Genomic DNA, 24738 nt, shown 5'->3' on the forward strand with positions numbered 1-24738 from the left:
GGCAGCTTAAGAATCAGCTTGCCAAAACGTGTGCCAGTGGTAAAAATAGCAGATCTACAAGTTCACAATGCATTGCAACATGTTATGAGCTTGTAGATCTGCTAATATTGCAGTCACCCCTAACCCTCGCAATAATAACTGTCACCACAAGCGACCTCCCTTCTGAAGGAACATACCATGTCAAACATGGACAAATTTTGGCCGCCAAACACAGTTGCTGCGGATGGTTTGGTAGAACTCACGACTGAGGAGATACGTACTAGAGTTTAACAGCAACCTTCAATGTTAATAGAATGGCTGCATACCAACTAAGGCAAGACACACATGCAGCACATCTGTGTTCTGAGTCATCTCTCTCCCCACACTGTTGGGGAATCCCAGCAGGAATATACAATTTTCCTCATTGACAGCAATGTTAATGTATTAATTAAAAGTGTCGATCTTGGATAAATAAAGCTATGGGTATGTGATAAACAAATTATCCCCCCTCATATTCGTTGTTGCCCTCATATTATCCAACTCGGGCAACAATGAATGCCCAGGTGAGCTATATATACATATATATATATATATAATCTTTGATATAAACTATGTTGAGTAGGGCAGCAGGATCAGCCTAGCTTGACACAGAGGCCCTTCTCATGAAGGCCACACTAGCATAGTCCAACAGTCAAGGAAGTGACACACAGGGCAACGTTTTGGGCAATTCTGTGGGGTCAATGCATTCTCACTCCCAAGTTGTCATATATTGACGCTTAGTTAACTACCTTCCAATATAGTACCCCATTCGCAACCCATACTGACAGGGAGGGATCATTATTTACTATTCTTTGCCTATCAGTATGCAACTCAAACGGCGTCGAGTCGGCAGAAGCGGATCATTTTCAATGTATTTAATTTGCGTCGAGTCTACATGGGCTGCATCATTGGTCACATGACACAGAGTACCCTGAACATTGAAAAGTGACGATAAAGGGAAACCCAATGAGTTCACCCCGTGATATAAGGGGGTCCGGGCCAAGCATCAGTGTGATCATGTGACGAATAGGGAGTGAGAATATGTTGGTCGGGCAACTGTACCTAAAGAGTTGCCAAAGAAGGTTACTTTACTAATATAAGATCATGTCAAGGGGACAATGAGCATTGATTTTCTGGTGTATTATCCACTGCATTCACACTGCAGACCACCACAATGCTGTACCACTGTCCGCATAACAGATATGAGTTGGTCAATTTCTATCCCCTAGCATGAACAGGAGATAAAGCCACGCAAGTATATAACTGACAGCTGATGGATATTGTTGCCTCAAAGTTAAGTTGCACTAATAGCGATTGCTTCCGCGAGTTGTTTATCGTGTGAATGAACATCACGAGAAGATGCACATCCCATAATAGCATGTTGTCGGACCAAAGAGCAGCCAGCACAGTTGGTCCTCCAGTATGGATGGCTCCATGTCGCCTCCTTGTGGACTGATGTGTGAAATGGGGGCTCTGTGTCTTTCAAAAAAGTGTGCAAAAGTTTAAGACGTCAATGTCCCTAACCTCAAACCATTTCTTCATTAGAATCCCTGCTTCCGTCCAGTCTCCTCCTCTTTCTATGAGGGTTTTTTGATTGAGCGCCTTTCATCTGGAATACAAAAGGGTTGGACACTTCAACTTGTAGTTTGACATTTTGATACTTGTAGTTTAGCATGTCTAAAATCCTCCAAAGGGGGGAACTGTTTATTTCAGACAATAACAATTAAATTAGTTTCTGTACCTGTTTATAAATGTCCTCTTTCCTACTTGCAGCAGCATCTAAAGAAGAACCTAGAACACCAAAACATAAGAAAAACTTAGAGACTTGTGCATACACATGTACACATACGTAGTTGGGAGCAGGCATGGGCTTATTTTTAGTTTCTGATAGGCTTTTTAGTTTTGGGGGGAATAAACAGGGATATACTGTATAAGGTATTACAAAAATACGATATATTATTTTCTTTATTATCTTATTCCACTCACCCAAATCCCACTATTCTCAACTACTAGCTACAAACATGCGAGGGGGGCATTTTCAGCTTTGCAGCTTGCAGCAGTCTGAATTACCCCTAAAAATCCATCAACTGAACTATTTCACTTTAATGTCACTTCAGAGTGACTCGCTCTGGACAGCACTGGATATCATCACTGATTTTGCAGCCTAAAAGGCCAGGAGGAAATGCTTTCAGGGTAGGCTTTAATTGGTCGCAGCTCGGCGCCTGGGTGTGGACTGTCAAGATGCAAACCCCATTTTTGGCCTCTGTTGCAAGTTGCAGGGCTTAAATGGCAACTCATCACAAACTGGTCAGGCCCTGTGTATTGATAGTAATCGGCTTCTTTACTACCTTGGAGTGGTCAAGCACTAGCCAGCGCTCTGTGATGGTCTGGAGGTCCTGTCCACTCAAAGGCTCCCTGAGGCGGACCCGAACTTCAACACGACCCCCCGTGGCCTTGCGACCATCCATTACCTGGGAGGAGGAACAAGTCAGTTACAGCTGTTATCCTTAACCTTTTTCAAGGCCACAGACCCCCAAAGGATACATTTTTTGTTAAATCTCTGTACAAAATCTCTTTACACTGTAAAATCCTCAGTACAAGCTGTAACCCAGTGTTTCTCTGGCATTCCTAGGCACAAAGTAATCTATTTTTTTCCAGTCTCCTTGTTGGATTGTTACAGTACAAAAGTACTCACCTCCACAATCTCCCTGACTTCGCTCTGTGTCTCCAGTTTGTCCAGCTTCACGTGGACGGTCCCCACAGGCTTGTCACTCCGCAGGAAGCCCCTGGTAGATCACACACAGGACCAACGTAATTGTCACACTAAATGATACAGCTCCAGTTTAGAGCTCTTGGGACATCATGGCTGGGTGAATGGATATGATCAATTCAAGCTCTTGCTTTCATTTATCTGTTGTGATGTTCAGTCAGTGAAAGAGTTTATTTAACCCCTTTCAACCTGGAATCCCAATTTTGGGCATGTCATTATAAGAGGGATTTTCTAAAATAGGGATCTACTAGTTCACAATGGGTCACAACGCTTATTTTCACCATGCGAAAATAGTGGTAAAACCGATGACACAGACCAACCTGCCATCTTGATAATATAACTAGAAAGGTGACGAACCACAGTTATCATTTTTCTTGTGGTCTGGAAGAAGGTTTGGGCTGTTACAGTAAGGGCCTTTCAGACTGAACGTGGCAACAGCACCGCTGTGCTCTGAAACCCATTATTTTCAATGGCAACGGTGGTTTGCTGCTCCGTCAATTAAAGCAGCACACGCACCACAGAGAAGTCAACTCAACGCTCAAACGCTCAACACTCATCGTGGCCAAAGTTCAACATTGCTGAACTGAGCACCACTTGGAGGGCTGGCCATTTTCTTACACCACATTCAATTCTTTTAATACACCCATGGGTGAACCATTATGGAAATAAGTCTTACAGACTTATTGTGTTTAATCACCGATTGTTTTTAACCAATGTGTATGATTCGTAGGTTTTATGCAATCTAAATAAAATAAAAATAATGGAGGAAAAATAGATGTCTGTATCACGGATGTATTAAAACACGGTCTGAATTACTAGAATTATTTCACACAAATTTGCGTTAATTCACCTTGGGAGGAAAGCACTATTTTGGAAACATGTTTCCACCCAAGCAGGCATGTCAGGTTTGTTTTAACAGCTTGTTGTAGGTAGGTAATAGGTAGACAATGGGCCTCATTCACAAAACGAGTTTACCATCCTATTTGATTTTAAAGTGCTCGTAAGAGCATTTCCACAAGCATGATTCTGATTAATCCAACTTCTTCATAGCTCTATTTGTTCATTGGTAAACCCAAAACTCACGTCTGCTCAGAGACACTGCGTCTGGAGGAAACATGTGTGAAGGCATTTAGAATGCATTACATTACAGTCATTTTTTTGCCTTATGCAAAATCAACCAAACCTCAAACAAAAGGTTTCTGTGACTAACCCAAACATTGTCAAATTAAATAAAAGAAAAGGCATGTTCAACGATCTATTGCTCCTTTTTGAAGTAAACGATGCATAATTGGGCTTGTAGACATGATGCAAATTCAAAACGATTTGGACTTATGTCTTAGTTGAAGCATTCACACCTGAACATAATTATGTCTCTCAGCGTGTTTACGTTTGTTGCCAGTGTAGCGTAGTTTGATAAAATTGTTTACAATATTTTATAATATCTTAAATGTTGCTGAGCAGCAGCAGACTGCAGCCACAACCTCCACACGTGGCTGCGGTAGTTACGTTATTATTCTTTAATAGCAGTTATGCAACTTGGTGATCACATCACATGAACGCCAGACAATTCATAGTCTTACCATCTGAAGAAGATGCAGCCTTGATAACTGTGTCCATTCCCAATGCAGGACAGCAGATAGTAGGATAATAGTTAGGATATGTTAATGTATAGAACGCATTTCCCCATGGTGATTAATAAATCACCATTCATCATTTGATTGATACATGCGTGCATGAACACAAATCACGGCTGTACACAAGTTTCAAGAACCTGACGTGGGAGTTGGTCTACAATAAAATATACCGCAGTAGAAATGTAATTGTGAATGAGGCCCAATATGTGTAATATATGATGTTTGTTATATGGTCCCTTCAATAGCTTAACAAACCAATTGAGATTTCTTAATTTAAGTAATGAGTTACAGAGGCATAATTGTCGTAATTCATATTTCACTCATATTTAGCAGACTTAGATGTTGTTAGTGATGTAGAACCACTAGATGTTTCGAAAACACAAATTTTCCAGTGAGCGGCGAGCACAGTGCAAACCGTGTTCAGTGTGAAGGGGTCATTACTCACCCTTTATGCAACACCTCCAGTTTGAGGCCTTTGTTTTGCACCACTCTCATGAAGCCTCGGTGCTTGCGGTTGATAGACAAGCTGAAGCTCTGGTTGAATTCTAGACCAGAAAAAACGGCAATAAACAGGTGTAGGATTCAACAGTTTTGACATCAGTACTATGACTGACATCATAGTACTGATGTCATAGATGAATGATGTCATACACAGGCCACAGGATGTCAGAGATCCACAGGGTAGACACTCTGTTATAAGACCCCCATTGTTTTGTTTAGTTATTTGCCAATACGCACTTAAAGCAAATGTATGATAATAACATGGAAAAATGTAAATGGAACATAATGCTAAATGCAGTCGTTTTACAGCATTACATGCAAAGACTCTCGATTCTCGAAATGTTCCCCCCTCATGTTTACTGCCATAGGCTTTTCTCTAATCAATTTAAACACATTTTTTTAAAATCGGCAATTAGAATGTTTTCACATGAAGAAAAAAAAGCGTGTCGATTATTCGATTATTCGATTAATCTAAAAAGAAATCAATCGAATAATCGCTAAGATTTTTTTTAAAGAAAAAACTCACAATGCATGAAGACAAACATCAAGCCACACTAATGTAAGTTTCCTAATTTACCTGGGGAGTTAGTGTTCTTGATAACAGCTGTTTTATGCTTCTGTGCTTGCTCCTGGTGGTTTATTGACACAAAATAAGAGATCAAAACAATCGGTTAAACTTTTTTGGTTTGCTGTATAACGTCTTTGTAAAAGGAACCATTGTTTTGACTCACTCACCGTACTGGGGTAGGGGAACTCAAACTTGACATATGCATCCAGGTCATTTGGTTGGATACCTGGGTACAGACAAAGTAAAGCCAGAGTTATACTTACTTGCGCGCACCGAAAATAGCAGCTCTATCGCCTTATCAGCTCGCGTGGAACTACGAGGAAGTCATAGTGAAAACCAAGTACCAGGTACCAGGTACTTTAGCATAATCGAAAACCAAACAAGGCAAGGGTGCAGCCAGTACCATGTAGTGTAAAAGCACCATATTTGACTTCAGAGTGTAAAAAGAGTCAAGTCTACTTTCATCAAGGGTCAAAACTTTCTCCATTTCATTTTTTTATCCCACGATTCTGCAACCCATTGTTTCACCCAGTGCCAATTTCCTATGTAATCCTGGGTGCTACTCTCCCTCTGCCAGCCTAGGGAAAGCCCAGAACTGAGCTCATGCCTCCTTCAATGCATGAGGAGCTAACAAGCCGCTTCTTATCACCTGACAGGGGGGAGTTTCCCCGTTTGGACGTAGCGCGTGGAAGGAACGTTATTCCAACCAGTTCCTTCCCCTAAGGGTCAAAACTTAAGAATGATTTATACTTGGTTGCTGACCAGTGTTGTGCATCAAAAATAGCCGACAATAAAGTACTGTACATATGCTATCTACGGCAGTTGTTCTCAAACTTGGTGGGGTCCCAGGGAGTCCCCAGCAAAATGTGTTAATACAGCATCACTATCATTTTAACCACTTTATCCATCTATACTTTGGCTATTCAAAAATAGAAGATGTACAAGCTTACAGCGCATCACTTTGTGCTGCTTGTGCATTTGCTATTTTTGTCATTTATTGAAAAACCTTGAAAATGTTTGGAAGATTTCGAATATTTTTTTTTATTTCTTTTATCCCCGGCACAAAACATTTTCAGATGGGGGCCCGCGGCCAAATATATATCAATTTGGGGGTCCTTGACACTAAAATGTTTGAGAGCCACTGATCTATGGTGCACGACATGGTGCGCATCCAAGCATAACTCAGGAATTACACAGACCAGAACATGTGCATTACCACTAGGAGCGGGCAGATTCATCCCTTTCACTATCATCACCACCATCTCAGTGCTGCTCAGGTCTGGGAAGATTCTGGGGGAGAAAAAGAGGAGGACAGTAAGACGTATAAAACAAGTAGAAACTGTACAGTAGAAAAGATGGAGACAAACGCAAGGTATGTACCCTGCTTTTATACTACTGTATGATCAGTGCTGGAAATAAATAGCTTTTACTGGGGGGACCCTACACAGAAATCTGTGTGGGAATCAGCACCCAATATGATAATGTTTATCATAGAAGTATAGTCTTACCATATGACTTAGTTCCTACTGGTAAAATATAACACTTTGCCCATTTTAACATTGGGTATTAGAAAAGGAATGATCTTACCTAAGCTTAAATCTACTCTAAAAGAGAGTAATAAGACTAGCCTTCCTTTGTGAGACTTTATGTGTATTGTTTATGCCATGTGATGTACTACTTGCATTTATTTATTCTTCCATAGGCCAAAAAACTACATATTTTACAAAACAATTTCTTTGGGGCTGGCCGCAAACGTCTGAACATTGGAACATTAGTCCCTTATATTGGCATTCGGATCTCAATTCCAAGGTTTGGAAGCTCAAGCAACATTCTTCTCCATCAGGCCTGATATGTTATTTTTAATCATAGCAAATGCTTCTGGTTTAAGGTGGACTAGAACCAACCTGACAGTGTTATACGTCCTCTCTTCAAAGTGGTGGTTAGGAGGATCCAGACCTCTGTTTTGAGACAGTCTGAGAATCTCTAGACTCTTCTTACAGCGCTCTGCCAGCTTTTCAAACCTGGCGCGCACGCGCACACACACACACACACACACACACACACACACACACACACACACACACACACACACACACACACACACACACACACACACACACACACACACACAGTCTTCATTAAGATATCATTCAGCTGTATACTGTCATTGTGTTGGGTTATTATGTTATTAATTGTGAAATAATATTGTGTTAAATTGTGTTAATATTGTGAAATATGTAATGTAATATTACAAACGGAAGGATTGAGGCCTTACTTTGTTGTTTCTGTAATGTCACCCAGGTGTGTGAATTGCTTTGAGATAGTCAAACATTTCTAAAAGACAAACATGAAAAAGGACATATTTTATGACACTGTATTCATCTACTGGTCCCTGAATTCATGGTCAAGTAGTGAAGGAATTCAAAACTGGCCCCTGTAAAAGCCATAACCGAGACCCCCCCCCCCCACACACACATTTTACTGTACATATTTCTTATTTTTCATTTCTAAACAGTTTATATGATGTTCTGCATAGTAGTGTATATCTGTCTGTCATTTAATGTCCCTATGAATTGAGTACAAAAGGACCCCAATTGAAACAAGCCAGTGGCTTTCTTGGGCTTTTTTAAGTTTAGTTTAGTCCTATTAAGTTGACCTTGTATTTGAACTGTACTTTGATGTGCTATTTTTTCAGCAAACTTCTAAATAAAGTATTCAATCAATCAGTCCATCAAAAGTCAGCTCTAAATTCTTCTCGTCGTTTACCTCATGCTGCTCTTTGAGTATCTTGGCCAGTTGAGTGTAGACCTTCTCTGCCTTCTCTGAGATCTGCACTTCACTGTGGTGCACCAACACAAACTCTTCATCTTCATCACCAGGGGGCGACGGCACCTAGGATGCCAATCAGGGTAAACAATTGCAGGGTTACAATGCATGTGCTCATCGTAAATGTTGCATGGTTTGAAGTCAAAGACATCGCTTTCATGCTTTCATTGATCTCGTATATTCACCTAACTGTTTAATATTGTTGTTCCCTTGTATTTTAACCTCTATTTTTCCATCATACAGTAGTTTAAAATGTTGTGTTTTCTGTATCCTTAATTACAATGACTAGAATCTAGTGCTAGTGCTAGAATCCTATTCACTGACAAACACATGAAAACAAAAGCACAAAATAACTACCACAGAGGGTTCTTCTCACCTTACTGATGTCCACCGGTTTGCCGCTGCGTGCCGCTTCGATCATGGGTTCAAAGCCCTTGGCGGTGCGGAGGAACTGCTTGGCTTGGTCCATGTCGTTCTTCTGTTTGGCCTGCAGGGCAGCCTTCATGTACTGCTTCTTACGGCCCTCCAGGAACTCTACCTGCTGAATGGCTGAAGGGATTGACCGGTGGGGGGGGGGGTTAACAGGGCGAAAAAGTATATGTATAACGAGTATCGTGTTGTGTCATAACATACAAAAACACGTCCTTATGTCCCCCAAGACAGAAGTAGATTTAGACAAGAATGAATGAATTAAAACAGTCATTCGTTTTTTCATTTAACAACCATATCACCAAAGAAAAACGTTGCATTGTACGTTTCTGCAAACCACGAATCAAACCTGTCGAGGGACCGGAACACCTTCAAGGTTTGCGAACACCTCTCCAGTTCCCGGAATTTAACCGTACTCCTACTTACCGCTTTATCTAGAATGGATAAACTCTGTCTCTTACAGGTAGGGTAAGTGATTTGCTTTGGTTAAAATAAGTGTTAAATAGCTCTATATTCTGATAGTACTCATTGCTATAGAGTGTTTGTTCAGTGAAAGGAGTCTCCTTGTCTCTCCAGCTCTTTATAAAACTGCATTTTCGTTTCAGTTTCAGTTTCATTTCCAATTTTATCCAACCAGGACAGAGAACTCAATCAGGATACAGATTAAACAAGTGAAATTGGAAGTGATGACACTAAGAAATGAGCTGACAAAATTTGAACTGGAACACTATACAAATTAAGCTTAAAAATGGGTACTTTCTCCTGATTGGCTGAGATTTTGACACCTACCGAAAAATGTATTTTCTGTTTATTAAAGAGCTGGAGAGACGGGGAGACTCCTGTTACTGAACAAACACTCTATAGCAATGATTACTATCAGAATATAGTATTTTAACCTTTTAACAAAATACTTTTTGTTTTAACCAAAAAATATCACTTACCCTACCTTTAAGTTCAACCTAGAGGATCTACAGTATTCTCGGTAGATTACAAGTGGCTTCCGACAATGACAAGACTGCATTGCTCAGAACTCAGGCAAAATCTAAAATCTAGAATTAGATTTAAATAACACTCAGTGACCGGAGACCAATACTATTGTCTTGGCGTCTTTCACCCGCAGCTACGGGACACAACTGTTGTCGTATATGCGTGTGCTTCCACATCAACTGTGACAGACCTAATTTCACTCTTGGCTCTGTGCTATCACCAAGCAGCTAAAGCCAAAACACCTCTCGTGAGCAGCGCTCTGTATCATGCTTTTATGAGGATATAAATGAGAGCCACTCGTTGAGAAATGAACTTAGCCCCAACCACCTTACTCAGTAATAAACAACAGATAGATATCTTCACTGGGAAAATATTGTGAGAATGAAACTTAAGGCCGTTGACAGGGCCTGTCCCAACCTGCGTCCGTTATAGAGAAACTCTCAGACACAGGCTAGCTCCTATTTTAATGTAGCAATTTGTGTTACCAATCTTACCACAAAAATACAGGAAAAGGACAAAAAAACAGGATATCTTTCTTGGCTAATGAGGTAGGGAGGCAGACGTCGCACAAAAATGAAGTTCAATGAAAAGGATTCATTAAGAAGTAAGTTACAAAAATAGAGAATTAAGTATTGAAGAGAGAAATGGCCACCGGGGTGGCTGTTAGCTGTATGTGAGAAAACAGATGTCTCTATAACGCAAAGTCCAGGAAGAGTCTGCCCAACCCAGGGCGACCGGGGGTTAAATACAACAACCCCTGTGGCGACATACTGTCATGACATGGCATTCTTCACCCCTCCCTTCGGGCCATCCAGTAGGTGCCCTAGCAGCACGGTTCAGCTTCAGCTTATCTCGTTTCTTTTTGCTGGAGGACATGGCAGGCGCCAGGGGCCTCACGGGAGCTTGGGGTCTAGGGGTCACATTGATGGCTTGGGCCTTGCTCTCAACAAAACCAAACCACGAATCAAACCAATCTCATTGTTACAAGGCAGGTGCGGAGTCAGCAGTGGGCTTGAGTAATGGCCACGCTGATGACTCAGCGGCTTTCGATTCGCTTATCGAATAGGGTGAGAATCAGTTCTAATCTATTTCAAAATTGCACATAGTACTTTGATATACAGCATATTTTTGGTTTTGGTTTGCAGAAAGGTACAATGCCAATGTTTTTCTTGGGCGACAAGGCTGGTTGCAAATGGCAGCTTTCCATGTTTGTGCAGGGACTGACCTGTGGGCGACAGTCCCTCCCTGCTGGTTGTTCTGTCGGGGGAAGGAGAGGGGGTCCTCTTCTGGACGCCTGTTGTGGGAGGCACTGCTAACACGGGCTTCTTTGGCTTGTCTGGAACAGGAGGCTTTGACTACAAGAGGACAAGATAGAAGGCCTTTTAACCCTTTAAGCATGGTTCCTTTTTGTAAGTAATTACCATGATTAATTCATCACATATAGGGCGATGTAACATGTTTTCATTGAATGGTCATTTTGAAAGAAGAACCTGTCTCGTTTCCCATAGTTACAGCTATTACCTGGGAATTGTGTAATCAGGAGATGTTATTTATTTGATCATTGCCCTCCAGAGGGACACAGTATGACACAACCAGGTGACTCTGTGCTGTCCCAACTACATGACTGTGCTGTCCCAACTAAATTACATGACTAGACAGCTACAACAACATGGCTTTGTAGACCTTATTAATCCTGCGGGGGAAATTCAGTTACAGCTTCACCAAAGTGATGGCTGCTCAGGTGGTCATATTGAGTACTTGGGGAGAGCAGTTAGGGGTTAAGTGTCTTGCTCATGGACACCTCGAAACATAGCCGGGAACTTGGTACCTTCTGTTTCCCAGGCGGCCTCTCTACCCATTCACCATCTGTCCACCAAAATTGTCTGCCCAAACTTTGTTTAAGCCATCGGCTCATATTCATAGCTCTGATTGTGCGGTTCTGGTTTATACAGTTCAGCTCACCTCCTCTTCTTTCTCCTCTTCTTCGTCCTCATCTCCAACCTCTGTAGCTTCGGTGTTGGCTAGCTGATTGGCTGCCTCCAGCACAGCGGCGAATCCCTGCTCCGCTTCCGCCACCTCCTGGCCTGGGATTGGTGGAAAGCCTAGTAGAACACAGACAACAAGGACATTTGTCATTTTATCCACATACGTGTATGCAGAACGCAGACAGACACAACACTAGAGAATCTTACCTGGAGGGACAGGAAGCTCTTCGAAATTGACCGGTTTCCCTGCTTTGTGCGATCGGATAGCACTCTGGTATTGCTGTCATAAGGGAGAAGGAAAAGTTACTGTACCACTGCTACTTGTACTTCCCCCAAACAAAAGAAAAAGGACATTATACTGATTAACCCATTAAGACCTGAGGCGATTCTTTAAAATGTTTTCTAAATCCAGAAAAAAAGTTTTTTGAAAAAAAAAAAAAAAAAAAAAAAAAAATGTTTTCAAGATTTTTCAAAAATAGCAGATATACAAGCTCATAGCGCGGCACTTGGTGCCGCGCTATGAGCTTGTATATCTGCTATTTTTGAATAGCCAAAGAAATCTAAAGTGACACAGATGCGTTCTAGGTCTTACAATATTAGATGCTTACATCATTTATTTAATTACAGAACAATAAACTGTGTTGTCAATGCCACATACAGTATGAACAAGTTAACCACTTACGTAAGCCCTAAATACTTTGTCCTGCGACGAATAGCACAAATAGCTGATCTAAAAGCTCAAAGATTTTTTAAACACTTTATTTATATATTTTCGTATATTTACAGCACAGGCAAAAAAAAGAAAACATTTGAAAACTTCTGATGAACAGTTGTCCAAAATAGGGACGCCAGGATTAATGTGGTTAAGATAAATAGGGTCTGTTAGCTGTATGTGTGTGTATGTGTTTCCTTTTTGGTTAAAAAATCTATAAAAATAAGGGTCAGTAAAGGGCTAGAATAAGACTTGTGTCCTTACCTTGGCAATACGATCATGCATGCGGGCCTTGCGTTCATCTCCACCGGCCTTGGCCTGGGCAGACGCCTCGACATACTTCACTTTCCTCTGTTCAAGGGCCTCCAGAACATCTCTGGGAGGAGCAGGCGACGTAGCAGCAGGTGGAGAAGGGACTGAGAGATGGAGTAAAATTATAGTATATACATACATACACACACGCAGTATATCTGGAAATATATAATATATACCGTCTATGATTAAGGCTCATCTCAATAGTGTTACGGCTTGTGGTCCTAAAACCTGGAAGTGGGTTAGCAATGGTTCCCTCTCAGGATTTACAATGCTTTTCTACCCGATGGGTTTTCAATTTATGCAGAAAACAATGTCTGTTATTAACCATGAAGCCATTATTCCTAATAATTATTGCATCTGTGATTCAAAAATCATAAAAATGGATTGTAATGTATATGTGGTGATTATCTTGTTGACCAAAATGTGAAAATAAACCATAATAAACCATAAATAAACCAGTTGTTCCTTAATCTGCCAGAGGAATCCATAGCGGAATGAATGTGTCCATCATTGCACCCAAACACGTACACATGATATGTGTATCCACCAAAAAGGTGCTTCTACTGTAGTATTGTGTACCGGTAGTCACCTGGCTGTGTTGCAGGAGGTTCTGTTACTGAGGCAGAACTTGGTGTTTCCCCTAGAGGGCAGAACAACACACAGACAGTATGAAATGTAAACGTGAGATGATACTTTGTTGTTCTTTCATATAGAAATGTTTTTGAGACATATGCTCCAATAATTAAGAATAAGATTGAGACGTAAAGGTAGCATAAACTAGAACTAGATAGAACACAGTAAAAAGTGTGTATTTGTCTTTGTATCACAGTTAACACCAATAAACCGATTCCCAAGGCAAATGTTTTGGAAGAGCGATCGTTTTGGTTCACTCAACTTTTCAAATCGCAAGCAGGCCTCGCGCGTCGACGAGCGCACCATTCAAGGTGGCAAGTCGTGGTGGAATGGATGGAATAGGTTATAACGTCTAACGTGACCCAAAACTGGTCAGTGATGGGGCCGTGGTTTTGGGGTTTTGCCTTGGGAATGGCATACATGTACTGGATTATAGCCTAATCTAGCTTCATGATCAAGTATTACCTCCTTTGTGTCATATATAACTTGTTCAAGGGTACCGTGCATGTTCACAACTCATTCCCACGGGTTCATTCTTCTTCTGCAATGTGTCCTGTCATCTCTTTGTTTACTCCTGTGTGTTAAGAGTGATAGTAAACCAAACACTAGTGCTCTTTCATTCTCACCCAGTGTCGGGGAGGGAGGCAGGCCGCTCAAGTCGATCGGCTGTCCCTGTTCCAATGCCTGGATGACTGCGTCAAACCTCTGTGACAGAGAACAGACAGAATGCCATACATAATACTGGTCATTGTCGTCTGCCTACATTGCCGGAATGTTTTGAAGAGTCGGGAGAATAGCGCAGCAGTCAAGAGGGTTTCACCGAGGGACAGTGACACTGACTCAAACATCAGGTTGTCTGCTGTTGCATTCCTGAGACGAGTCACATACTTGCTCTGCTCAGCAGACAGATATAAAGTCTGCTTCCACTTACAGTAGAAGATTAGGCTTCTTTTTCTATGCATTTAGCTTGTATGAGTGTAGCCTAATCAATGGCAAATGAGGGAATTAAGTCACTTGTGCTTATTTGACTTTTGATATAATTTAAGGTTAGTTTTAGATTGATTGATTGATTGATTGAATACTTTATTAGTCAGAAATGTAAACAGCACATGGTACAGTCAGACATTAAGGCTAAAAGGATAACACAAACGGATCCCCCACATTTGATAAAAAATTTTTTTACTTGAATCTACACTCTCAGTGTTATTTGAACTCTGAGAGGGTACAAATGGAACCAAATGAACAATAAGGGTCCATTTGGTTCCATGTGTATACTCTCTGAGTTACAGACCCCCTAAGTGTCCATTTGGTTCCCAACAAACAATTATTTAGCCGAGGACACCCTGAACCCCCCCCCTTACTTGCAGTAAGTCATCCTCTTACCTTACTAGTCCTTAAATAAAGCTTGGCTTTCTCCGCCTCTCCTTGCTTCCTGGCACTCAAAGCTGCCATCTTGTATTCTCTCTGCCTCTCCAGGAGCATCGCCCTGGTCGCCTCGCCCACTGTGTGGATTCACCGGACAGACAAGCAACAGCATTGAGAGCCTGGCTTCACTGCATATCCAGCATGACATTCATTAACCACTTAAGTCCTATTTTATACTAGGTCGTACGATGGTGTTGCGCGGTGAAAATAGCCGATCTACAACCTCACAATACGCCACGGTACGACATGTTGTGAGATTGTAGATAAGCTATTTTTTGCCTAGCCTGGCATGGCCAGACTAATCACTAAGAGTTAATGATTTCGCTCTAGCAGATTTATCTGGTTTACAGGCTAACTGTCGCCTATAATGACATGCCCAAAATAGGGTCAGCAAGTTGCAAGTGAGTAAAAAGGAGGCCATTTTAAATTAAGGAGAAGGTAAAACATCTGCACACTGGTTTAAAGCTCCCAAGGAAACAAACTGAATATTAGAATGAATATCAGATGCAGACAAAAGAGTCTAGGCATGCACTTGTGCATTAATTTACAGTATAATAATTGTTTAATCTATTTTTACCATCATATTTTAACAGTTTGTCATATTTTGTAGCCCCTATTTTCTTTTCCCCCCTTTTAGTTTCTTTAATAAAGTTGTTTGTTTTTGTAAAGCATCATCGATTGAGTATCTAGAAAAGTGCTATATAAGTGTGATGTGATCTGCTAAATGCCTATATTGTGATCATTAATTAATGGCTAAGTGATAGTGCATTAGATTTCACTGTAATGTAATTCATAGGCTGTTCCCAGCTCAAACTGACCCTCCGCCTGGCTGGTGTGGGACTGGCTCATAGCAGGTTCCTCTTCCTGTTCCACAGGAGATGGAAGGCTGCTGACAGGAAGCTGGGATGCAGAGGACGACAGCTCCTCTTCACTGTTCGGTTCAACTATCTCTGGTACATCGTCTGTAGTCTCAGTTTCCACCGGCGCCTCCTGTTGCTCTGGAGGCTCTGGTTCAGACGTGGCTTCAGTGGGCAACGGGGGAACGGGTCGTGGGGGGACAGCGGGCCGAGAGGGGGCGACTGGTGGTGGAATCTCCGCCTCATTCACACTCCTCCCTTTCTTTGCTGCGGTCAACATGGTTTCTAGAGTCTGAAGGGAGACAGAGAGACATAAGCATTAACCACATGAACCCTAGCGTCCCTATTCTGTGGGCGAACGTTCGGCAAAATATTTCGCTTGCAGATTTACCATTTTCATTTAAGATATTTAGTGTAGAGGGAAAAAGGAGGTCGCATAGTATAGACCCCTGAGGGACTCTAGTCTGGTCAACTATGTATATTGTTTATACTGTATGGACTGAGCTTGTATATTGGCTATTTTCGCCATATGTTAATATATGTTATACATGTTCGCCTGTTAATACATGCTCAGAATAGGAATGCTAGGATTCAAGTGGTTAAACGTATGCTGCACAAGTGGCTTCAACCTTAGTGGATATTCTATTCGGGACGTTTTCAATCCAGTTTATTTTACTGTATATTAGTGAACCAGTAACAACCAATTGCATTAGCTTAATCCAACAAAGAAATCAGTAACTTTGATTACTTTTGGATTTTTCTGACAACAAAAACCTATAGCATATGATAAGACAATACATATAATGTATGTAATCTACATTTATATTAATCATTACTTAAATAAAGGGACATCTCTAATCTCCTAATAAAACATATTTTCAGTCATGTACTGCACAGGTACAGTAATAGGTAGCAAACCTAAAGGTAATCGTAATCAGAGTGCTTACTTCATCCAATAATACGGTTTCATCCAGTAACTGCACTGGATTATAGTTACCGTAGAAGCATAGTTATATCGTTACTTTAGCAATCAGATTACTGTAATCCAATTACAGTAATACGATTAAGTGTAATGTGTCATCTATCTATCCAATAATTGCTTTAATACTGCCAGCCACCTTCAGGCCTCGGTCGTATCTCCTGGCTTTAGAGGCCTCTCCTGAGGCCTTGGCGCTCTGGATTGCAGCCTTGTACATGGCTATCCTCTCCTCCAGGGTGTGCTGCAGACTGCCTGGTGTGGAGGAGGACTGTAGAGACAAGAGCAGTGATTAAATAAGCACCATCAGCTTTATTCAAAAAGGTTTCGGATGCAAGTTTATTTGGACAAAACAGAACAATGTACCTATCTGCCACTGTAGCATGTGACTAGCAGAGTTGCAAGAAAACATAGATACATTATTAGAGTATCACAATATGTTTTGTGATACTGTATTGGTTCTCAAGAACTTTGTAAAAACCTTTTTTTTTTTACTGATATAGGCAAAACTGAATTCCTTTGCTTGGATTGCACAAATGGTATTACTATGATGTTGGAGGTTTCAAGGACTGTGATGAATACAAATGCAGACCCCAGTCACCCCACTGCTCTGATTGCATGAAAGAGTTTGAAAAAAAAAATACTTTGATTTTAGGCTTATGGTGGTGTGTTCTTTATTATACAATATATATCACTCTGCTTACAGTATCTATTGCATCGTAACGCTTCTATTGTGATATGTATCTTATATGTATACCGCCCCCCTGTGGGTTAAGTTCAGGAAGGCAAGCCTGTGTAAGCTTCAGGTTGCTTATAATGATTGCATGTGTATACTATTGAGAAAAACAATGTTGTGCAGTCCAATTGAGTTGTTCTGCAATGTGGGAGTCAACACTTTTCATGCCCCATTGAGAAACCCGATGTACAAATGTATGTGTCGACTGACTGAGTCTCAATATTATGCAGCTGTCTAACCCCAGCCTCTTGTGTTACAAGATATCGGTCTACTTTCTGGAAACACTGGTATGATTGTCTCTTGTAATAGCAGATTTTGTATGGTAAAGGGGTGTTCTTTCTGTATGTATAGTGTGTTTTCATGTTGTTTGTTTTTAATGGACCCCTGAGCAGGGACCATTTCCTTTTAGCCACACATCTACACTTCATGGAGTACATTTTTTTGTACCGAATCAACCGAATTAAAGTAAGAAAAACCCTAAATAAAAGGGGAAAGAAACAAAAAAAAACTCTGGGCACGCATGCACGCGTCCCCCTTGGTTCTCAAATGCTCTTTGCGTCCTTGCCCCTGAGCCTACACAAATAAAGTTCATTGATTATCATTCATAACACCAGTTTCTTGCAAGTACACAGCCCTAGTGACTAGTGACAGACTAACCAGTCAAAGACAAAACATTGCAGGTAACCAATTTATACTTGGTTACATGCCGTGTCGCACACTGTTGCAGAAAATGAGCTGTAGATCTGATATTTTTGGTGTACAGCGCACAACTAAGTATAAATCACTCTTTGCGTACCTGTTGTGGTGCTGGGGACTCGGGCGTTTCTGTTGGAGACGTTTCAAGCGAGGGAGAGGATACAGGACTAGCTGGAGCATCCTCGGCTTCTTCATCGCCCACTACTTCCTGGAGCTCCGCCTAAGAGAGAAAACACTGCTACTCAACCACCAAGCTCCCATGTCAACGAAAACAAGTACTCATATTCTCTAAGGGGCTGTATTTTTTGTTTTGTTTTAACCTGAGGCCGGCATAGGTTTTAATTTGTTTTCAATGGGAGCACTGTGTATTTAAACGATGCTGCAAATGGTGTTTGGTTCGCCTGGCAATCAGTGTCTCAGGTGAAAAGTTGCTCCACCTCCAAAGAGCCCTCAAGCACCCCTAATGGGCGTTTTACTAAAGGGCCTTTTTAGCTGGGAAAGAAATGCTCTGGTGGACACGTGGCCTAAATGCATTTCAGAGGACATTTAAGGATGTCTAAGTCTTAAAAGCATCCCTGGCTAATACGCCTTATATGCCTTAATACTTATAATTGCCCTCTATAACTAACATTTAAAACACCTTCAATATTTTATTTATTTTAGAAATAGTTAATCTTTTACTCAATAGGGCAACTCCTGTCGCAAGTTGATGTCATTGATGTCACATGGAATGCATGTGCAAATAAAACGTATTCAAAATATTGCTTTGATGCTCATATTAACCTTAGGAAGTATTAAGTTGGTTTATAGTTAGCACATGCATTCCATACATTCCATAGGGCTGGACCACACATGGACATATGATATAATCAATTTGCGACGGCGCGGTCCCTATTATTTCTAAAATAAATACAATATTTCAGGTGTTTTTAATCTTTTTTCTTTTTATATATGGAAATTATAATGTATTAAGGCATATAAGGCTTGTTAGCCAGGGATCCTTTTAAAGCCAGTAATAGAACATGCATATGTTTGGTACTAACCAGTAAATCTTCATCGTCTTCCAAGTCTTCATCTTCCTCATCATCATCAAAGTCTCTCATGCACTCGTCGGCCATTCTTGCAATATCTTCCATTGGCACGGGGGCTAAAACATAAACATTGACTGATTGACTGATGTTTGTATTGACAGAAATACATGGAAAGTCTATTCTTATTTCCATTGTGGTCCTTTGAAAGTTTTTTTGTTTTGTTTTTGTTTTTTGTGGAGTGGCAGAGACATAAAAAAATGGTCTTGTCTTGTATAATTTCCAATGTACAAGACAGCTAATATAGAAAAATAAATGTAAAAAAGGTGCTGTAAATGAAACCTGATACAACTGAATTAATTGGAGGTTATGATCAGGACCAGCTGCTATTAAGCCTGCTCTTTGTCGAGGACTTGAGGTTAGAATTAGATATCAGGCCATCGTAGGAGGCGTGGGTCAGGAAGGGAGCCAGTTCAAGTCCACAGACTGGCTGCATCTGATCCTTAAGATGTAAACGAATATCACTCTTCTTCTGTCTCAACGACAACAAAGTGCCCTCAAGCACGACAGCACAGACGGAACACAAACCTGTGGAATGCTTAGCAGGGCATCGCTGAAAATGAGAACGCAAGGCTCAGCAAACCTACCCTATTACCCTTATTAAATAATTTATAGATTGTAAGATTTATATCACAAGTAGCATCCTAATCCTTTTGTCATTATCAGAAAGTTTGCTCCTCATCACACTCAACAAGATTTTCAGTCAGCCTTTTAATAGAAATGATGCAGCTAATTCAAATCACCCACCATCAGTAGCCGGGACTATCAGGATGGAGAATGTGTTAAGCCTGCAGCATACTCCAAACGAACTTGAACTTTTTTCGGCTTCAGCAGGTCTGGCTGGAACTAACAAACCTCTCCGGGGATAAAAATGTTTTATGATCGCCTCACTGCGGCTCCGCGCCGAGTCCTGAACGTTAGACCCCACCCACTGTCTACAGTGCTGGATCTGTGATTTCACCACGGATCTCCACTGCTTGTTTACGTCAACCTCTGACGTGCTTAGTTATAATTTGTCTCTGAGATTTCATCATTTCTGGCGACAGACACAGTGGACAAAGTGTGTGCCGTCTCTCTCCATTAATTTATTTCCATCTGGTTGTGTTTGTAATCCCTCAGAGAGAGATTACAGAGGATTGTACCTCCTAACATCCTCAGACAACCGTTCTTGAAAACTGTCATGGTACAGTGCTGGCAAATTTAGGAAATAATAAAACAATATCATACAGTGTATTCCTCAGGATTTTTTCAGACTATGGGGGGGGGGGGGGGTTGTGGTTTGTTGGGGGGCCCAGTGGTCAGTGGGTAGTATCCTCCCCGGGAGAACATTTTTGCACATTTCTAAGTTAAATTGCATCACTGTGGTGCACTTCGAGAGCTAAATGAAGAAGTTAGACCTATATACAGTGTAACTTGATAGGGGATCTCATCTCAGGATATCATTTAACATCTTGAAAAGTTCATACTGTACTTCATGGTAGCTAGCTATTTCTTTATGCTAGGGTTGCAACGAGATGGACAACATTTCATACCACGATATTTATCTATGCCAAATATCTAAACAGTGACTCCAACGCCTCTTACGGGAAAACGTATTTTTTTGCCAAGGGGTAGATTTGAACCCATGTTTTCACAAGTAATGCTTTAATTGTGTATGTGATAATGTGTTATATGCTGTGCTTTTTAAATAATTGTGATTCAACTATTGTTGGCGAAATTTGTTTCTGATGAGGGTGTAATTATCTTCATTTCTAGTCACCTAGAATTATATATTATAATGAGCCTATAATACCATTTCCTTTCCTTGGTGTTTTTATAAATATGTTTTTATGTTTGTAGCATTCACTGACACTGTGTCTATGTTGGTTGTACTTGTTATTGTTGCCTCACCCGCTCAATTTTGCATGTTAATGAGTATGTTAATGTCTATGGTGCCATTTCCTATATAAGCCTTGTTTGTACATCACTCATGTTTTGTCACCCTGACGAAGGCTATGTGTCACATGTTAACACGTTGGTGCATTTTTTTAATTATCTTGCCATGCAATACTAACTTAATAAAGGCTTTCACATTTTCCAACAAGAGTGCATTTTGGTCTTTTTCCGTTTTGTTCACCTGTTTTCTGTGATGTTCAGCTGGTTAGAACATCTTGATGTCATTTTGCTGCTGAAGGCGAATAACGTTTGACTTCATTTGGAGTATGTACAGTAAGATGTGGCCTTAATAACTGCTTTTCTCTTTTCATTGGCCTGCGCTTTGATCTTGATGCAAGGTTAAGGAATGTTATCTCCCACTGAGTTTACCAAATGAAATCACTCACTCCTGCCCTTGGGCTTGGCTCTCCCCCCGGCAGCAGCCGTGCTCCCTGTGATAGCAGCCAGTTCAGCCTCCAGGTCAGGGTCATCCAGGTTCTCCTCCATAGCCATCGCCATCTCCTCTGGGTTGAAGTCTACAAAAATACCCATCTGGAACAAGGAAGTAATAATGGGGTAACGACAACAAACAAGTAAAAAAGTAAATAAATAAATCGCAGATGAAATTGCCATAGCTCTATTTTCACCTAAATGCTCTACATACTAATTGGGATCCTCCATTAAAATGACACAGTCGGTGCCAGTGTTTTCCTTAAAAGCCTGGGTCGGCAAGTAAGCTTGACCTTGGGCCGATCTCTTTCTAAGCCATTAGATCGTAGGCCAGAACATAATTCACGTATAATTTAGGAACTGGAACATGTGACACAAAGCCCTGCTGTAAAAGTTAATGAAGATGCGTGTGGTATAACTGTATACTGATAGTGAAGTGCCGCAGTGGTGGAAAGTAACTAAGTACATGTACTCAAGTGCTGTACTTAAGTACATATTTGAGAAATGTTTACTTTACTGGATTATTTCAAATGTTCTGTACTTCTACTCCACTACATCGCAGAGGCAAATATTGTACTTTTACTCCACTACAATAATTTGAAAACTTTAGTTACTAGTTACTTTGTAGATTTTGATTATTATTACAAAACATGCACAACCACTTTATCCCTATATACTTCGGCCATTTGAAAATAGCCGATCTACAAGCTCACAACGCGTCACATTGTGAGCTTGTAGATCTGCTATTTTCAAATGATTTTTTTATACATTTTGAAAACTTGTGAACGGTACATTTTGCGTGATGAGTACTTCTACTTTTGGTGCTTTAAATATATTTTGATGCCAATACTTTGTACTTTTACTTTTTTACTTTACTTTTACAATTTTTAATACCGGACTTTTACTTGTAACAGAGTATTTCTACATTGTGGAATTGATACTTTTACTTAAGTAAAACCTTTGCCACCACTACATTGCTGTAAAAGTTAATGAAGATGTGTGTGGTATAACTGCATACAGATAGAAGTGCGTGCGTGTGTTCATAATGTGCAGGTAGAAATTATAGTGTAATCATTTCATGCTGAATGTGAGGACATTTAGTTAATTAAAAAGTTACAGACAGTCATACTCCTTTATGAACAGAGATAAACAATAGCTCTTTCATAGAACAGGAGCTCTTTGATTGTTCAAGGTCTCTTTGGAGAGAAAAACGGTATGAGAAATGTTTCATTCAAAAGTCTAAATAGGGAAGTCTGCTTATTGCACTATTGGGGGTGGGGGGGGGGGGGGGGGGGGGTTCAGTAGGGGTAGACTGTGTGGGAGTGGGACTGTCAGTCAGATATTGTAGTTCAGGGGTCTTCAACGTTTTCAGGCCAGGGACCCCCTAGCTGAGAGAGAGATGAAGCAGGGACCCCCTCTATATTGCATATTAATTTGTGTTTCAGATTCAACTTTTTTGTTTACTTGGTCTGCTCTTGTTTCCCTCTACACCAAACACCTCTTTGCCAAAAATAGCCGATCTACAAGCTCACAACGCCTCGGGGCGTTGTGAGCTTGTAGATCTGCTATTTTTTGGCTAAAGTTCTCCTCAGAATAGGGATGCTAGGGTTCAAGTGGTTAAGGTAAAAAAAAAACATATCACACAAAGATTTGGCGGACCCCCTGTAGTAACTCTGAGGACCCCCTAGGGGTCCCGGACCCTCTGTTGAAGACCCTTTCTGTAGTTTATTTACAAACTAATATAGCATATATCACGGTTAGTGAGCAGCTTTGGCACACGGGCCGCCTGTTGCCTTACTTACTTATCCTCTTCGTCTCGTTTGGGGCATAAGGCCGCAATCATACTGAAACCTGTCTCGTTGTGACCATTTTACGTAAGCAGCTATTGAGGTCAACCTTTCTCATATCCTGTTTTGTTACTCTCCAGCACTCAGAGCCATACAGCAGGACAGCCTTAACAGTGCTGCTGTAGAGCCTGAGCTGGGTTTTGAGGCTATATTGTTTGGACTTCCAGATGCTGCGAAGTTTGCTGAAAGCACCTCTTGCTTTCTTGATGTCTTTCTGCATTCCACTTTAACTGCTTATGAGGCTACCAAGGTATGTACTGTATGTAAAGTCTTCAACACATTCCAACGCCTCTCCATCGATGGTGATTGGCCTGTTGGCCTACCATTTCTTTAAAGTAACACACACTGTCTGTGACAATGTTTTCCATTAAAGTAACACAGTGCCCCAGTGTCTTCCAGTAAAACAACATAGTGCCAGTGTTTGCTATTAAAAATAGCACAGCGCCAATATTTCTATTAAAACAACAGTTTTGCTGCCAAAAACGCAGTGCATCAGTGTTTTCTATTAAAACAATACCATGCCAGTCAGTGTTTACCATTAATACAACACAGTGCCAGTATTTTCCACTAAAACAACAACACAGTGCCAGTATTTTCCATTAAGATAACAGTGTGCCAGACAGAGTGATGATGATCCTCACCTGCTTGGCTGCAGCAGCACCCTGACCCTTGGGGGTCGGCGCCCTCTTCTTTTTAGCAAACATCTTCTTCTTCGTCTTCTTCTCGTGGCTTGTTGGTTCTTTTCAGCAACAAAGCCCACGAAATGGAAACGTCAGCGGTCAAAGACGAACCTATAAAACATGTTACACTTTAGATTAGAATGAATGGCAGCCAAGCAGCTGCTCTCGAGTCTCACCTCTTCATGTGGTAAACAAACTAGAATCATGTGAGCAGCAGTGGTTGGTTGTCAGGTGGGGGCTGCCTCACCCACAACAACGACCTGTCAAAACGCCTGGGTCTGAGAGTGTACAAAATGAAACCAAATGGACCCCGGGGTCCATTTGGTTTCATTTTGTACACTCTCAGAGTTACAAATGGATAAATAAACACTTGAGGCTGTTAGCTTCCTCTAGATGGGCTGTTAGCTTAGCTTCCTGTTAACAACATTACCTTGCAGATGATGTTTGTTTCCCAAAAGTTTATTTACAAAGACCTACTCGGCCGACTTGAACCAGACGTGTGTGCATCGATGGTTCTGGTCTTAATGTGATAAATTAAACGTTTGTTTACCTGTTCATTTATGATCTCTGGCTGGTTTAATAGTTTTCAGTCCAGAGGAACAGTCAGTTGTGCTTTCGTTTTGACATGCCTCGGCGCATGCGTAGTGAGCTGGGGCCGTTCCAGGTCGCGATACAGCTGCCGCTTGTCAAT

At 41.1% G+C, this 24738-nt stretch overlaps 2 protein-coding genes across 4 annotated transcripts in view; one reads left to right on the forward strand and one right to left on the reverse strand.

Moving 5' to 3' along the window:
• mppe1 (metallophosphoesterase 1) overlaps nt 1–11871 on the forward strand; it is a 30361-nt gene extending 18490 nt beyond the window's left edge. The window contains exon 10 of the transcript XR_014600756.1: nt 11743–11871. The gene's annotated coding sequence lies outside the window, so the exon portion shown is untranslated. The remainder of the gene's footprint in view (nt 1–11742) is intronic.
• On the reverse strand, nt 1–24681 carry cc2d1b (coiled-coil and C2 domain containing 1B). Of its 3 annotated transcripts, none has more exons than XM_084057141.1 (26): nt 24598–24681; nt 24009–24158; nt 21478–21622; nt 19112–19215; nt 18169–18288; nt 16779–16907; nt 15622–15952; nt 14762–14880; nt 14005–14083; nt 13335–13385; nt 12695–12846; nt 11926–11998; nt 11696–11835; nt 10959–11088; nt 8694–8866; nt 8258–8383; nt 7767–7825; nt 7396–7512; nt 6708–6781; nt 5659–5717; nt 5501–5552; nt 4868–4967; nt 2714–2804; nt 2367–2489; nt 1760–1809; nt 1–1627 (listed from the first exon to the last, which is right to left on the reverse strand). In XM_084057141.1, exons 2-25 carry the CDS (start codon nt 24069–24071, stop codon nt 1798–1800), a joined length of 2622 nt encoding a protein of 873 aa, XP_083913267.1. In that variant the 5' UTR covers nt 24072–24158; nt 24598–24681; the 3' UTR covers nt 1–1627; nt 1760–1797. The 3 variants fall into 3 exon arrangements, with proteins under 3 accessions (XP_083913267.1, XP_083913268.1, XP_083913269.1); XM_084057142.1 differs by having other exon boundaries at nt 24478–24666; XM_084057143.1 differs by lacking the exon at nt 13335–13385.
• Nucleotides 24682–24738: the final 57 nt, after the last annotated feature.

Source organism: Gymnoscopelus microlampas, assembly GCF_963454915.1.
Source record: "Gymnoscopelus microlampas genome assembly, chromosome: 5".
Taxonomy (NCBI): Eukaryota; Metazoa; Chordata; class Actinopteri; order Myctophiformes; family Myctophidae; genus Gymnoscopelus; species Gymnoscopelus microlampas.